General features: G+C 40.1%; 2 protein-coding genes across 2 annotated transcripts; both read right to left on the reverse strand.

The window, feature by feature from the left end:
* Positions 1-6,686: 6,686 nt before the first annotated feature.
* On the reverse strand, positions 6,687-7,223 carry LOC136070846 (uncharacterized). Its single transcript, XM_065781351.1, has one exon. The coding sequence runs from the start codon at positions 7,221-7,223 to the stop codon at positions 6,687-6,689; it is 537 nt and encodes a 178-aa protein (XP_065637423.1).
* Positions 7,224-7,368: 145 nt separating this feature from the next.
* On the reverse strand, positions 7,369-8,382 carry LOC136070848 (uncharacterized). Its single transcript, XM_065781355.1, has 2 exons — positions 8,209-8,382; positions 7,369-8,154 (listed from the first exon to the last, which is right to left on the reverse strand). Exons 1-2 carry the CDS (start codon positions 8,380-8,382, stop codon positions 7,369-7,371), a joined length of 960 nt encoding a protein of 319 aa, XP_065637427.1.
* Positions 8,383-14,765: the final 6,383 nt, after the last annotated feature.

The following is a 14,765-nucleotide window of genomic DNA, read 5'->3' on the forward strand; positions in this document are numbered from 1 at the left end:
TCCCTCTTTCCTCGTCTTTTAGGTTTTCAAAATTTCTTTTCAAAAATGTCAGAAATAACTACTCCTCGTCTGGCAATAGTACAGAAAAAGCTATAGACGAGTATTATGACGAGAGTAGTGATAACTCTAGTGATACCAGTAGCAGTAGTAGGGGAAACACCACGGACAAGGAATATATCTCAGGGGTCCCTGGGCTTCCCTTAGAAGTGGTACAACAACAACTTAGAAAAACTTTAGGGTCCCAGGTAGGTACCTCGTCCTCCCTCCCTCCGTCTAGTCCTTTGGACGAGACGGAGATAACTGTATATAGTTGTGCCGTAGATATTCCTTCCAAGATGGATGAGGAAAGATTAAACAACCTTAGGGAGTGGTACCAAATTCCAGACGAATTTAATCCTAGATTGCCCGTTCGTGGAGAGTGGTGTTGTAATCCCCATTTTGGGATAGGTGTATATGAGGCCTACCTTCTAGGAGGTCTTAGGTTTCCTTTAAATGCTTTTACTAGAGAATTGTTATTTAGATTAGGTCTAGGAGTATGTCAATTCAACCCAAATACATAGAGATTAATTATCTCTATGCAAATTTTGTGGAGGGAAGTGTTTGGAGGGGACCGTCCTATTACTGTGGACGAGTTCCTCTACTGCTACAAACCTTCAGAGATTCATCAATCCCCTGGCTTTTATCAATTCATGGCCAAGGGTAAAGATTGTAGATTGGTGAAATCCTTGGCCTCATCTGACAGAAAATGGAAATTCTGTAGACGTTGGCCGGGATACTTTTGGTTGTTTTACTAGGGACCTAGGGAACCTTCGTCCTGAGGGTAAGTCCCTTAGCTTTCCTCCCCCCTTCTTTTTATTTATTTATTATTACTATCATTTAACCTCAATTTATTCCATTACATCCATTGGATGACCTGCTTTGAGCAAGTTGCACCGTGACCGCGTCCACAGGGCTCGTCTACACATAGACATGGATTTTCATTCCTTGGTCAATTTCAGACGACTAGCCAAGTGGGGATTAGGCCCTAACCCATCTGACATAGCACTTGGACATGAAATTACTGTAAGAAAAACTAAGTTTCAAATTTCAACATTCCCTGCACTTTTTATTTTCCTTTTCCTTCATGTCAAAGTAAATTCTCTTCGTCTTTTTCCTTTATAGGAATGGCAACCATAAGGGGTAACAAGGGAAATGAGGTAAGTGCTGAGGGGGCTTGTCTTGAGCTTGATCGTCAAACTCATCCATTGGCTGGAGATAAGAGGAAGACCATATCCAAAAACTTGGATTTGGAAAATCTCCCTAGTAGATGTGGTAAGAAGATCAAGCATGGCTCGTCCCAAGTGGTCAAGCCTACTCCGTCGTCCCACCAGCTAGCCAAAGTCTTTGATGTTGACTCGTCTACTCCTATTGAGTCCACTCCGTCCAAGACTTCACCGTCCAAAACTGTGTCAACCTCATCTTAACCTTCCGAAAAGGTCCCTTCAAATATTATTGAAAATAAAGACCTGGCCTGGGAACGTTTCAAGAACGCTGTTTCTGACGAGGATATAAACGTCTGTTATGACATGTCCCTCAAGGATTTTGAACACTCTGGTGTTCATGACATTTTCAAGGTAACATTTATCTTCGTTCTGACTAAATATTCATTTCCCTTCTTCCTTCCTTTTTTTTTTTTTTCTTTTTTCTTTTTTCTTTTTTAACTTTTATTTGTTGTTGATTTTTATAGGGCATGTCCAAGTTTATAGCAGCGTCTAGACAGGCCAAAGGGTTGGACAAGACGAGGATCTTGTTAGAGACGAGGATACAGGAGTTGAAGGAAGAAGCTAAATAATGGGCTGAGGTGGCTGCTAAGACTACGAACGAGGTGAAGGAGTTGAAAGCTTTGGTTGAGGATTTGAAGGCTAATGCTGTGGAAAAAGATGCTCGTCTTGAAGACTTGCAGAAAAAGAGCGACGAGCATAACATTCTCCTCTCCAAGGCAAAGGAAGATGCAATGGCTGAATTCAAAGCATCTAAACAATACACTGATGTTTTGGATACCAACTATGCAGCAGGGTTTGAAGATTTTAGGATGGACGCAATTGAAAAGTTTCCTGATGTGGACTTCAGCTCCATTGTACTCAATTTGAATGCTGCCACCACTAGCTCTCTCCTTCACCTCGGCTCTGAGGACGCCAATATAGAGGATGATGCCACGACCCAACCTCAGAACGACCCCAACATAGATGCCTCAGCTTAAAACTTAAAAAATATCTTGATGTTTATGTCTTCATCATTTTTTTTTTTTTTTTTTTTTTATGTAATTCAAGTACATTAAGCTCGTCCATATTTAAGGACGAGTTTTTATAAAACAGTTAATTTTGTAAGGGTGTTTGGACGTTTCTCATCCGCCCTTTTTGAAACAATTTAATGATTGTTGTTTTTCTTATATATGCATACTTTGTTTAGCTCGTCTACATTTCACATGTATGCTTGAACCACTTTTATCGAAATTTTGCTAAGTGTAGTTTATTCATGTGAAATGATAATTATCAGCATTACTCGTCTTTAGGTTTGGCTGATTCTGACGTTTAATAATGGTCAAGACTTTTGTTTTTCTCGTCCATGTGTTAGTACATTCTTGGCGTCCATGCGCTAGAACATTTTTGTGCATGAATAAGTATATTTCCTCGTCCATGTCATGGACTTGCACATCTTATCTCGTCCATCATATGGACGAATGTGCTTTGGGCATTAAAATTTGCACAAGGTTTTACCTCGTCTTACTTCGTCCATTATATGGACGAATATGCCTAAGGCATTGAGATTTTGTCTAGGGTTTTACCTCGTCCTTTACTTTCGACGAGCACGCCCAGATTTTTGACAAGCTGACATTACATCTCTGCGTCTAGAGAATTTTTTCGTCTTTGAGCTTTTTATCATGGATTGACTTGTACAAACATAACATGGTAGTGATTCACACAACATTATGTACATTGCATAAATATTGCTCACAAACGAGGCATACACTTAGAGGTTCATGCTTTTTTAGGAGAATAAATACAAACCAAACCATAACTTCGTCCATGACTTTAATATAATAACCACAAAGCAACACTAAAAACAGAAACTTATATAAATAAGTATACAAATGGTCTTCACGCTCGACCAGACTGGTGTTTTCATTGGTAGTACCTCCTCAGGTGCTCAACATTCCAAGGATGCTCTAACTTCCTCCCGTCTAGGGCCTCAAAGTAATAGGATCCTTGTCTTTTGCAGTTGATAACTCTGTAAGGGCCTTCCCAATTAGGTCCCAACTTCCCATGAGCTAGGTTTTTTGTCACCAAAGATACCTTCTTCAGGACGAGGTCTCCTACATTGAACCGCCTTAGCTTCACCATCGCATCATATTGTCTAGCCATAAGTTTTTTGTACCTTGCTATCCTTTGTTCAGCATTCATCCTCACCTCGTCTATCAGATCCAGGTTCAAACGGAGTTGCTCTTCATTATCTTTGTCCTGATAGGTTGTCATCCTATGGTTGGCCATGTGCACTTCTGCAGGTATGACTGCTTCAGTTCCATAGGCTAGCTTGAAAGGAGTTTTTCCTGTTGGAGTTCTTACTGTCATCCTATATGCCCACAGAACACCTGGTAACTCATCTGGCCATACACCCTTAGCCTTCTCAAGTCAAGTCTTGATTATTTTTAACAAGGATCAGTTTGCTACTTCAGCCTGGCCATTTGCTTGTGGATGAGTTGGGGAAGAGTAGTGATTTTGAATCCCGAAGTGCATATAAAAATATTTAAAGAATGCATTGTTAAATTGTCGTCCATTGTCGGATATCAGCACTTTGGGCACTCCAAACCTGCACACAATGTTCTTCCACATGAAGTTCTTAACATTTTGTTGTGTGATATTAGCTAAGGGTTCTGCTTCTATCCACTTGGTGAAATAATCAATACCCACCACGAGGAACTTCATTTGCCTTACACCTAGTGGAAAAGGACTCAGGATGTCTAGTCCCCATTTCGCAAAAGGCCATGGGGCCATCATTGGGGTTAGATACTCCGATGGTTGCCTAGGGATATTGCTAAATCGTTGGCATTGATCACAAACTTTAACATAAGCTTTGGCATCTGCTTGCATATTTGGCTAATAGTATCCTGTACAGACAACTTTGTGAACGAGTGATCTGGCTCCCGAATGATTGCCACACGCCCCTTCATGGATTTCTCTTAATATGTAGTTTGCTTCGTCGGGAGCCAAACACCTAAGATAAGGCTGTGAGAAGCCTCTTTTATATAACACCTCGTCCCTAAGTACGTACCTGGCCAACCTTACCCTTAACTTTCTAGCTTCATCCTTCTCTTCAGGGAGTTGTCCGTCTTTTAAGTATGATATAATTGGAGTCATCCAATTTCGTCTGCTTTCCACTTGCTGTACTTCTGGGATGTCTATACTTGGCATATACTGAATTTCATCGAACTTGTTCATGGCTTCATTCACTAAGGCTTCCTTTGCCAAGGCATCAGCTTCTATGTTCTCCTCCCTCAGGATTTGAACAAAGTTAACTTCCTCAAATTTTCTCATAAGGCGCATCACCCTGCTAAGATACCTCCTCATTCGTTCTTCCTTAGCCTCATACATTCCATTCACTTGGCTCATGATTAACTGAGAATCTCCCAAGACGAGTATTGATTTCGCTTCCACTGACTTGGCTAATTCTAGCCCTTTGAGGAGAGCTTCATACTCAACTTCATTGTTAGTTACTTGGTACTGCAAGCGAACTTTGTGTTTTAGTTTATCCCCTTCTAGAGATTGCAAAACCACACCTAGTCCTCCTACGTGTTGTGTAGAGGAACCATCCACATGGACGATCCACTTCTGGTTGTCTTCCATCTCACTTACATCGTCATAATTTAGAGTAAACTCTGCAATGAAGTCTACCAGAACTTGAGCTTTTATGGCATGCCTTGGCTGGTACTTAATGTCAAACTCACTAAGCTCGACAGCCCATTGAATCAATCATCCTGCAACCTCTAACTTGTTCATTGCCTTCTTCAGTGAGTGGTTCGTCATGACATTGATGACATGAGCCTGGAAGTAATGCCTTAGTTTCCTGGAGGCTGTTATTTGTGTGAAAACCAGCTTTTCTATTAGCGGATATCGTCCTTCCGCTCCCCTCAATGCTTTACTTGTATAATACACCGGCTTTTGTACTTTTCCTTCCTCTCTTATCAACGCTGAGCTCACAGCATGCAGAGTCACTGCCAGGTATAAGAACAGCTCTTCTCCCACCATGGACGGACTCAGCAACGGAGTCGTAACAAGGTATGTTTTCAAGTCTTGGAATGCTTTTTGACACTCGTCTGTCCACTCAAATGCTTTCTTTAGAACCTTGAAAAATGGTAAACACTTGTCAGTGGCTTTAAAAACAAACCTGTTAAGGGCAGCAACTCGCCCGGTAAGAGACTAGACTTCTTTGATACTCTGCGGAGGCTTCATATCTAGAATCGCTTTAATCTTTTCCGGGTTTGCCTCAATCCCTCTATGTGAAACCATAAATCCAAGGAATTTCCCTGACGATACTCCAAAAGCACATTTGCTAGGGTTCAACTTCATGTGATACTGCCTTAGTGTGTCAAACATCTCCTGCAAGTCGTCCAGATGTCCTCATCCTGAGTTTTCACCAGCATGTCATCCACATAGACTTCTACATTCCACCTGATCTATGGACGAAACATATGGTTAACCAGTCGTTGGTATGTCGCTCCAGCATTTTTCAAACCAAAGGGCATTAATTTATAACAGAATAATCCCTGACTAGTGACGAAGGATGTCTTCTCTTGGTCGGCCTCATTCATCCTTATTTGGTTGTATCCTGAGAAAGCATCCATAAAGCTAAGTAATTTATGGCCTGCGGTGGAATCCACCAGTTGGTCAATGCATGGCAATGGATAGCTATCCTTAGGGCAGGCCTTATTGAGATCAGTAAAATCTACACACATCCTCCACTTGCCGTTCGCTTTTTTGACCATTACCACATTGGCCAACCAATCTGGATAGTATACTTCTCGTATAAATTTCGCCGCCATCAACTTCTGAACCCCGTCTCTAATAGCATCATCTCTCTCCGGGGCAAACACCCTTTTCTTTTGTCGAACTGGCTTTGAGGAAGGACATACATTTAGACAGTGAATGATGACACTAGGGTCTATACCCAGCATATCCTCATGAGTCCAAGAAAATACATCAGTATTTTTCCTCAAAAACTGGATGAGGTCCTTTTAATTTTTTCTTCTAGATCTGCCCCAATTCTGGTACACCTCTTCGGGTTTGTCTCATCTAAAGAAACATCTTCCAACACTTCAGCAGGTTCTGCCACGACTCTCTTTTCTTCAATATTCATGGCCTGAATTTGTTTGTCCATGGCCAGCATTGCCATGTAACACTCTTTTGCTGCTAGTTGGTCTCCTTACACTTGTCCTACTCCTTGTTCTATTGGAAACTTAACCGACAGGTGATAAGTGGATGTAACAGCCTTCCAACTGTTTAAAGTCGGCCTTCCAATTATGGCATTGTAGAAGGATGAACAATCTACCATAAGGAAGTTCACCTCCTTGGTGACTTGTTGCAGGTATGCCCCTACTGTCACGGGTAATGAAATAATGCTCACAGGTTGTACCTTCATTCTGCCAAAACTTACTAGGGGGAGCTCGCTGGTCGGAGCTGGTCTCGTCCTAACCTCATCTGCTGAAAAGCTGTAAAATACAAAATATCAGCCGAACTCCCATTATCTATTAACACCCTTCTTGTCTTGTAGTCAGCAATAAGGAGGGTGATGACAATAGCATCGTCATGAGGGTGATGAATTCTCTCGGCATCCTCATCCGTGAAAGTGATTGCCTGCTCGTCTGTAGTCCTTGCTTTCGGTGATCGTCTAGAGAGTTGGACATTTTGCACTACTTTCAAGTATGCCTTCTTTGACTTGGACGTCTGTCCTGTAGAACTTCCCCCTAGGATAATTTTTATTTCTCCGAGTGGTGGTCGCAATGATTCCTCTACCTTCCCTTTCAATTTCTCGTCCTTGTGGTCTCGCCCAAGGAAATTTCTCAGCTTCCCTTGCCTGATAAGATTCTCAATCTGCTGCTTCAAATCAAAGCATTCGTCCGTATCATGCCCATGATCTTTATGGAAGCGACAATACTTATTCCTATTGCGCTTGTTGGGATCTCCCTTCATCTTTTCCGGCCACTTCAAGGAAGGCTCGTCCTTGATTTGCATAAGGACTTGCTCGAGTGGTACGTTCAAAGGGGTGTACTGTTGATTCCTTGCTGAAGGGTCTGCCTTCTTCTCTCGGTCTTTCCTATCTTCTGTTCTTCCCTTCTTAGGACGAGGACCCTTGTTCCGACTGATGCATTGGGTTGGATTCCACTTTCTCAACTCTCTTCCTCTTCTTGGCTATGATAGCATCCTCCACATTCATAAAGTTCTGGGCTGAATGAACTAGTTCAGCCATGGTCTGAGGCACCTGTTCATATAACTTGTGGATGAACAAATCAGAATAAACCCCATTATAGAATGCCGCCAGAAGGAGCTTATCATCCACCTCGTCCACTGCCAAGGCATCTCTGTTGAATCGCGTGATGAAGGACCGCAAACTTTCATTCTCCCATTGCTCTATGGTTAGCAAGCTAGACGAAGAACGTTTGTGCCTCTGCCCTCCAATAAAATTATTAACGAACAACTTGCTTAACTCCTCGAAGGACGACACTGTGTTAGGAGGTATTTTTCTAAACCACACTCGTGTAGGTCCTTTAAAGGTAGTAGGAAAAGCTCTGCACATTATTTTATCTAGAACTCCTTGAAGGTGCATGGTAGTTTTGAAGGTGGCAATATGGTCAAAAGGATCCCGCGTCCCATCATACGAATCTAACGGAGGCATCTTAAACTTGGGTGGCAAAGGGTGAGCATTGATGGAAGCCACAAAGGGGGAATCAGTCCTGTGAACTAAATCTTCTACAGGGTTCATTTTCGTCATATTCTCCCTCATCTCGTCCATAACTCTTCTCATTTGATCCATTTCCATTTCCAAATGAGGTACCCTCCGTGAAGCAGTACCCCTTGACTGGTTTTCAGGTTCAACATTCCTTTCCTCTTCTTGACTCTGGGCCTGTTCTTCGGTGTTCCATTCATGACACTACTTCCTTAAATCAAGTTGTCTGACCAACTCCTGATTCTGGAAAGTTAACTCCGCCATAGCAGCGGCCATGGATTGCATATGTTGGAATGAAGATGGTTGCATGGTGGGTGCTGATTGACGGTCGCGATGAGGGTTACTGGAGGCATCCCTGCTTTGTTGAGGGCCTGGACTAGTAGCCTTAGATCTTGTCCGAACCATTTCAACCCTTTGTCGGAGAAAGAAATCACAGAACTCAACAAATTAAGTTCAAAGGGCGACAAATTTCTTTCTCACAGACGGCGCCAACTGATGAATCCTTGGAAATCAGTGGGCTGAAAGTCTCCGGGCATTGATGATCTTGATGGGTAAGTCCTGAAAAATCAAAGAAGATCAGAGAGATTGGTGATGGCCGGTCTTGAATCCTCAGATGGTAAAGTTAGTGGGTTGAAGTAAAAAAGAAAACACTTCTAAGACTTTAGTGTTATTCCAGAAAATAAAAATGTCTCTCCCTTACCTCCACGTAGAAGGGCCTTTATATAGAGTTAGCCTGACAGTTATTTTTCCTACTGTCGTAGAGTTTGGAGGATTCAGAGATAACTTCCATAACTGCCATGGAAGTTACCTCATTGGGACTTGTGTTCAATAGTTAACAGAAGGCTTGGTTTGCAACAACGTAACTCTTGGCTTTTGGAAGAGTTTGCCATCATCAGATGAACCTCATTCGTCCATCACTAAAGACAGACAACATTCGTTGCTGGTACGTCCCCCAATGGGCGAGTGAGTGAGGGGCGAGTGCAAGAGGACGGGTAAAAGAGGGACGGGTGTAAGAGCCCCTCATTCCCTACTTTGTACTTTGTTATGGACGACCCATATGGACGAGACAAAACTAAACGTGTTTTCTTTACACCATCAATACTGATATGGATGTGTAAGTCTAAAGCCTCAAAATCTCACCAGCTTTTGCCTAATAAATTTAGTCACTACCATTCTCAAGGAAAATAACTAGACCAGTTAATTCTAAGCTGGAAGATTACTTATTCAATCATGTTATGAATTTTTCAAGCTTAATTGAATCTTGCTCATGACATACATAACCAAAAATCTTTGAAAACCACAAAAACAAAGAATTTTTTTTTTCAAAAATACAAAATTAAAACACAACCTAAATCTCCTCCCCTACACTAAAAACTTATATTATCCCCAATGTAAGGTGAAATGCGAAGAAAAGGCAAAAATAATCAAAATATAAATGCGAAAATAAAAAGACAAGAAAAAGAATTCCCCTTGGGTTGCCTCTCAAGCAACGCCTTTGTTTATTGTCGTTGGCTCAACTTAATGCGGTCCAATTTTGCCACATTCTTTACTTGTAAACCTTCATAGAAAGGCTTAAGTCTATGGCCATTCACCTTGAACACTTTGAAAGTTGCTAAACTTTGAATTTCAATTGCACCAAGGGAAAAACATTAGTAACAACAAAAGGCTCAATCCAATGAGAACACAACTTACCTAGAAACAAACAAAGCCGTGAATGGTATAGAATGACTTTTTGACCAACTTTAAACTCCTTCCTAAAGATCATCTTGTCATGAAAAACCTTCGTCTTTTCCTTGTAAATCCTTGCACTCTCATAGGAATCATTGCGAATTTCCTCTAACTCTTATAGTTGCAACTTCCTATGTTCTCCACTTTCATCCATCTTCAAGTTGAAACTCTTGACAGCCCAATAAGCCTTATGTTCTAACTCAACTAGAAGGTGGCATGGTTTCCCAAACACTAACCGATAAGGTGACATACAATGGGCGTCTTATATGCAGTCCTATACGCCCAAAAGACATCATCCAAGCACAAACTCCAATCTTTTCTACTTGGATTGATTGTCTTTTCAATGATGGACTTGATCTCTCAATTTGACACTTCCGCTTGTCCACTAGTTTGCGGATGATAGGCAGTTGACACCTTGTGGGTCACCTATTTCTTTCTCAACAAAGTCTCCACAGTTCGATTGCAAAAGTGAATGCCTTGATCACTTATTAGAGCTCTTGGAATTCCAAAATTGGAGAATATGTTAGACTTGGATAAAATCTATAACAACTTTAGAATCATCAATCCTGGTAGCTTTAGCTTCCACCTATTTCGAGACATAATCAATAGCAAGTAAAATATAAACATAACCGAAAGGGAATGGTCCCATGAAATCAATGCCCTAAACATAAAAAATTTCACAAAATAGTATGGGGGTTTGTGGCATCTCATTCCTTTGGGATATATTACATGTCTTTTGACAATGTTCGTATGACTTACAAAAAGAATATGAATCTTGGAATAAAGACTGCCAATAGAAACCACATTCTAGCACTTTTCTCACCGTCCTCTTAGCTCCAAAGTGACCTCTACAAGCATAAGAATGATAAAAGGTGAGAATAGAAATAATTTCATTTTCAAGAATCCACGTTCTTATCACTTGATCTGCACAATGCTTCCATAAGTATGGGTCATCCCACACAAAGTATTTGACATCACTCTTGATCTTATCTCTTTGAGCCTTAAACAAACCAGGAGGTAACATATTAGAAACCAAATAATTTACAATATTTGCATACCAAGGTAATGTCACACTCGTCGAGAACAATTGCTCGTTAGGGAACATTTCCTGCAGACGAAGTTCATCCTCCACATTAACCAAAGGACTCAAATGATTTGCGACACGATTTTCTGTCCCTCTTTTGTCTTTGATCTCCAATTCAAATTCACTCAAGAGAAGTATCCATCTTATTAATCTTGGTTTTGCCTCTTTCTTTGTCGTCAAATAATGAATAGCTGCATGATCAGAGTAAACAATGACTTTAGTACCAAGCAAATAAGATCGAAACTTCTCTAAAGCAAAAACAATAGCTAAAAATTCTTTTTCAGTAGTAGAATAATTCTCTGGGCATCATTCAAAGTCCTTGAAGCATAATAAATGGCATGAGACGCTTTTCCAATTTTTTGACCTAAAACAACACCGACTGCATAATCACTTGCATCTCACATTCTCTCAAAAGGAACGTTCCAGTCAGAGGGCTAGATAACTGGAGTAGAAGTCAACAATTCCTTCAGCTTATCAAACACCTTTTTACACGCCTCATCGAACTTAAAAGCCACATCATTTTGTAGCGACTTGCATAGGGGTAATGCTATTTTGGAGAAGTCCTTGATGAACCTTTAGTAAAAACCTGCATGTCCAAGAAAAGAACGAACTTCTTGCACACTAATGGGATAAGGTAAAGATTAAATAGTATCAAATTTAGCTCTATCTACCTCAATTCCCTTAGATGAAACAACAAGACCCAAAACTATACCTTGTTCAACCATAAAATGACATTTTTCAGAATTTAACACAAGGTTAATTTCTATGCATCTTTGAAGAACAAGTGTAAGGTTATGCAAACAATTATCAAAGGAGTCTCCATAAACTGTAAAATCATCCATAAAGACTTCTACGACATGCTCAATATAATTTGAAAATATGCTAACCATACACCTTTGGAAAGTGGCTAGGGCGTTGCAAAGGCCAAAAGGCATGTGATGATATGCAAAAGTACTGAATGGGCATGTAAAAGTCATCTTTTCTTGATCCTCAGAAGCAATTGCAATCTGAAAATAACCTAAATAACCATCAAGGAAACAATAGTAAGAATGACCAGCTAACCTTTCAGGCATTTGATCAATAAAAGGTAAAGGGAAGTGGTCCTTGCAGGTTACATCATTTTATTTTCTATAATCTATATAAATCCACCACCCATTCTGAACATGGGTAGGAACTAACTCATCGTTATGATTTTTCACAATAGTTATTCCAGTCTTTTTAGGAACCACTTGAATCGAGCTAACCTAATTGCTATCCGAAATAGGATAAATCACTCCAATTTGAGGATCTCATTCTTCACTACATCCATCATGGATGGGTTCAATCTTCTTTGCGGTTGATGGGAAGGTTTTGCTCCCTCTTCAAGTAAGATACAATGCATGCATGTAGACGAGCTAATTCCTTTAATATCTGCAATTATCCAACCAATAGCCGTCTTATACTCCTTAAGGACCTACACAAGCTTCTCTTCTTGCAGTGCACTAAGTTTACTGGAAATAATCACTGGTAACGTTCCTCCGTCTCCAACGAACACGTACTTGAGGTGACTGGGGAGAGGCTTCAAATTTGGAATGAGGGCGTGCAAAACAAAGGGTAAAGGTCTCTTGTTAGAAACTGGTAATGTGATATGAGAAGCGTTACCTGACTGTTGTAGCTTTGAAAAATCATACAATTTTGCAACAGTTTCTTGCAAATCAGTAGTCAAGGCTAACTCCTCATTCTCTTTCTCAAGATGCTTACTAATGGCAACTTCCAATCCATCTTTCCATCAAGTTCAAAAGCTTCTTGTGATAAAGAATCAATCACATCAATTGAATAAACAAGATTATCATCATCAGGATATTTCATGGCATCATAAATTTTAAACTTAACAATTTCACCATCAAATTCCATGGTTAGTGTGCCACTATGAACATCTGTCTTAGTCTTGGATGTCTTTAAAAATGGTCTTCCTAACAAAATAGGAGTAGTTTGATCACCATTCTCTATATCAAGCACATAAAAATCAACAGGGAAAACCAAATCATTAACTTGCACAAGAACATCCTTAACTACACCCTTAGGATAGGCAATAGATCTATCAGCCAATTGAATCACAACACCAATTTTATTCAAAGGTCCAAGTTTCAAAGAAACATGTGTAGAATATGGCATGACATTGATAGAAGCTCCTAAATCTAGCATGTCCTTCTCAAGTTGAGTGTTACCTATTGTACAAGGGATAGTAAACATACATGGATCTTTGCACTTTGCATGGGGTTTTCTTTGAATAACTGCAGAAACATTCTCCCCTACTCGCACCTTCTCACATTCTTTAAGTTTCTATTTCCTCTTAATTATACACAGTTCTTTCAGGAATTTAGCATAACAAAGTACTTGTTTAATAGCAGCTAAAAGTGAAATATTTACTTTGCATCTATGAAAAGTCTCATAAAGATCTTTATTTTTCTCATCTTTTCTAGATTTTGCTAAAGCCTGAGGAAAAGGAGGTACCAGTTTATAATCAGAAAGAGGTGGAAACTCACACTTAGGTATGTCATTGTCATTGGGAACGTCCTTGTCTTTAACGACGTTTTTATGCTTTTCTTGCTTCAAAGATGTAGGGGCTACCTTTACTAGAATCTGAACCTCTTTACCACTTCTCAAAACGATTGCACTTTCATTTTCTCTTGGATTTACTACCGTTTGAGAGGGTAATTTCCCCGAACTTTGCGCATCTAGCCGACTAATTGCGGTTGCCATTTGGCTCATCTGATTGTCTAAAATTTGAATATTGGCCCTCACCTCTTGTTGAAATTGTTTCGTCTCCTGTTGAAATTGCAAAGTATTAGTGGCAAGGGACTTAACAATATCTTCTAAAGACATACGAGAATTAGAAGTTTGGCTTGGTTGTTGTCTAGGGGGGTATGGCTGCTTATATTGCTAGCAAATTGGGCGGTTTTGAGTCGCGGGCTAATTTACTTCATTGTTTGCATATTACCTACAGCCATTTGACAAACAAGAGAAGTTAGACTCACAATTTGTTGTTCAAGGGAGGTAATGTTTACCTCATTAACATGCTTAGATGAAGGGTCAAGCCTAGTGCCAAATTGTTGAGAATTGGCTGCCATATTTGCAATCAAGTTTCTCGCGGCCTCGAGAGTTTTACCCACCAAAGCTCCTCCACTAGCTGCATCAATCATGCTTCTATCAGTGGGTAGAAAGCCCTCATAGAAATACTGGATAAGTAGCTACTCACTAATTTGATGATGGGGGCAGCTTACACATAATTTCTTGAAACGTTCCCAATATTCATTTAGGGACTCTCCGCTGTGTTGCCTTACACCACAAATTTTTTTTTCGAATGTTGGCCGCCCTTGAAGCTGGGAAATATTTCTCCAAAAACAATCTCTTCATCTGGTTCCATGTTTTAATACTCTCGAATGGTAGATAATAGAGCCAATCCTTAGCCGAATCCTTCAAAGAAAATGGAAAGGCTCTTAATTTAATTTGATCTTCAATCACCCCCGTGAGTTTCATACTCGTGCATACCACATGAAGCTCCTTTAGATGCTTGTGAGGATCTTCACTTGCAAGGCCATGAAAAGTGAGCAAGAGATGTATTAGTCCAGCTTTTAATTCAAAAGTAGTAGTAGCATCTAAAGTAGGGAACGTTATGCATAATGGCTGTTGATTCAAATCAGGGGCAATAAGCTTTTTCAAAGTTTGAATTCCAGCCATGACTTCCTCCTCCTCTAAATCAGAATCGCTAGCACATAGGGAATTAAGAGCTGGATCATGCTCTTCAGAATTTCTCCAAACTTTCCTCCTTAACTTGCACAAAATTCTCTTTATTTCTATATCGTACTGCAAATCACCTTGATTAGAAGATCTAGTTACAGTCATAAACAATCAAAGAAACTCGAATAAACCATGAAAAACAAATCAAGAAAAATCTAGAGTAATGAAAATTAAAAATAAAAAATAAAAAAATTCT

The sequence above is a fragment of the Quercus suber genome, unplaced genomic scaffold, assembly GCF_002906115.3.
Source record: "Quercus suber isolate HL8 unplaced genomic scaffold, Cork oak 2.0 scaffold_14, whole genome shotgun sequence".
In the NCBI taxonomy this organism is placed as follows: Eukaryota; Viridiplantae; Streptophyta; class Magnoliopsida; order Fagales; family Fagaceae; genus Quercus; species Quercus suber.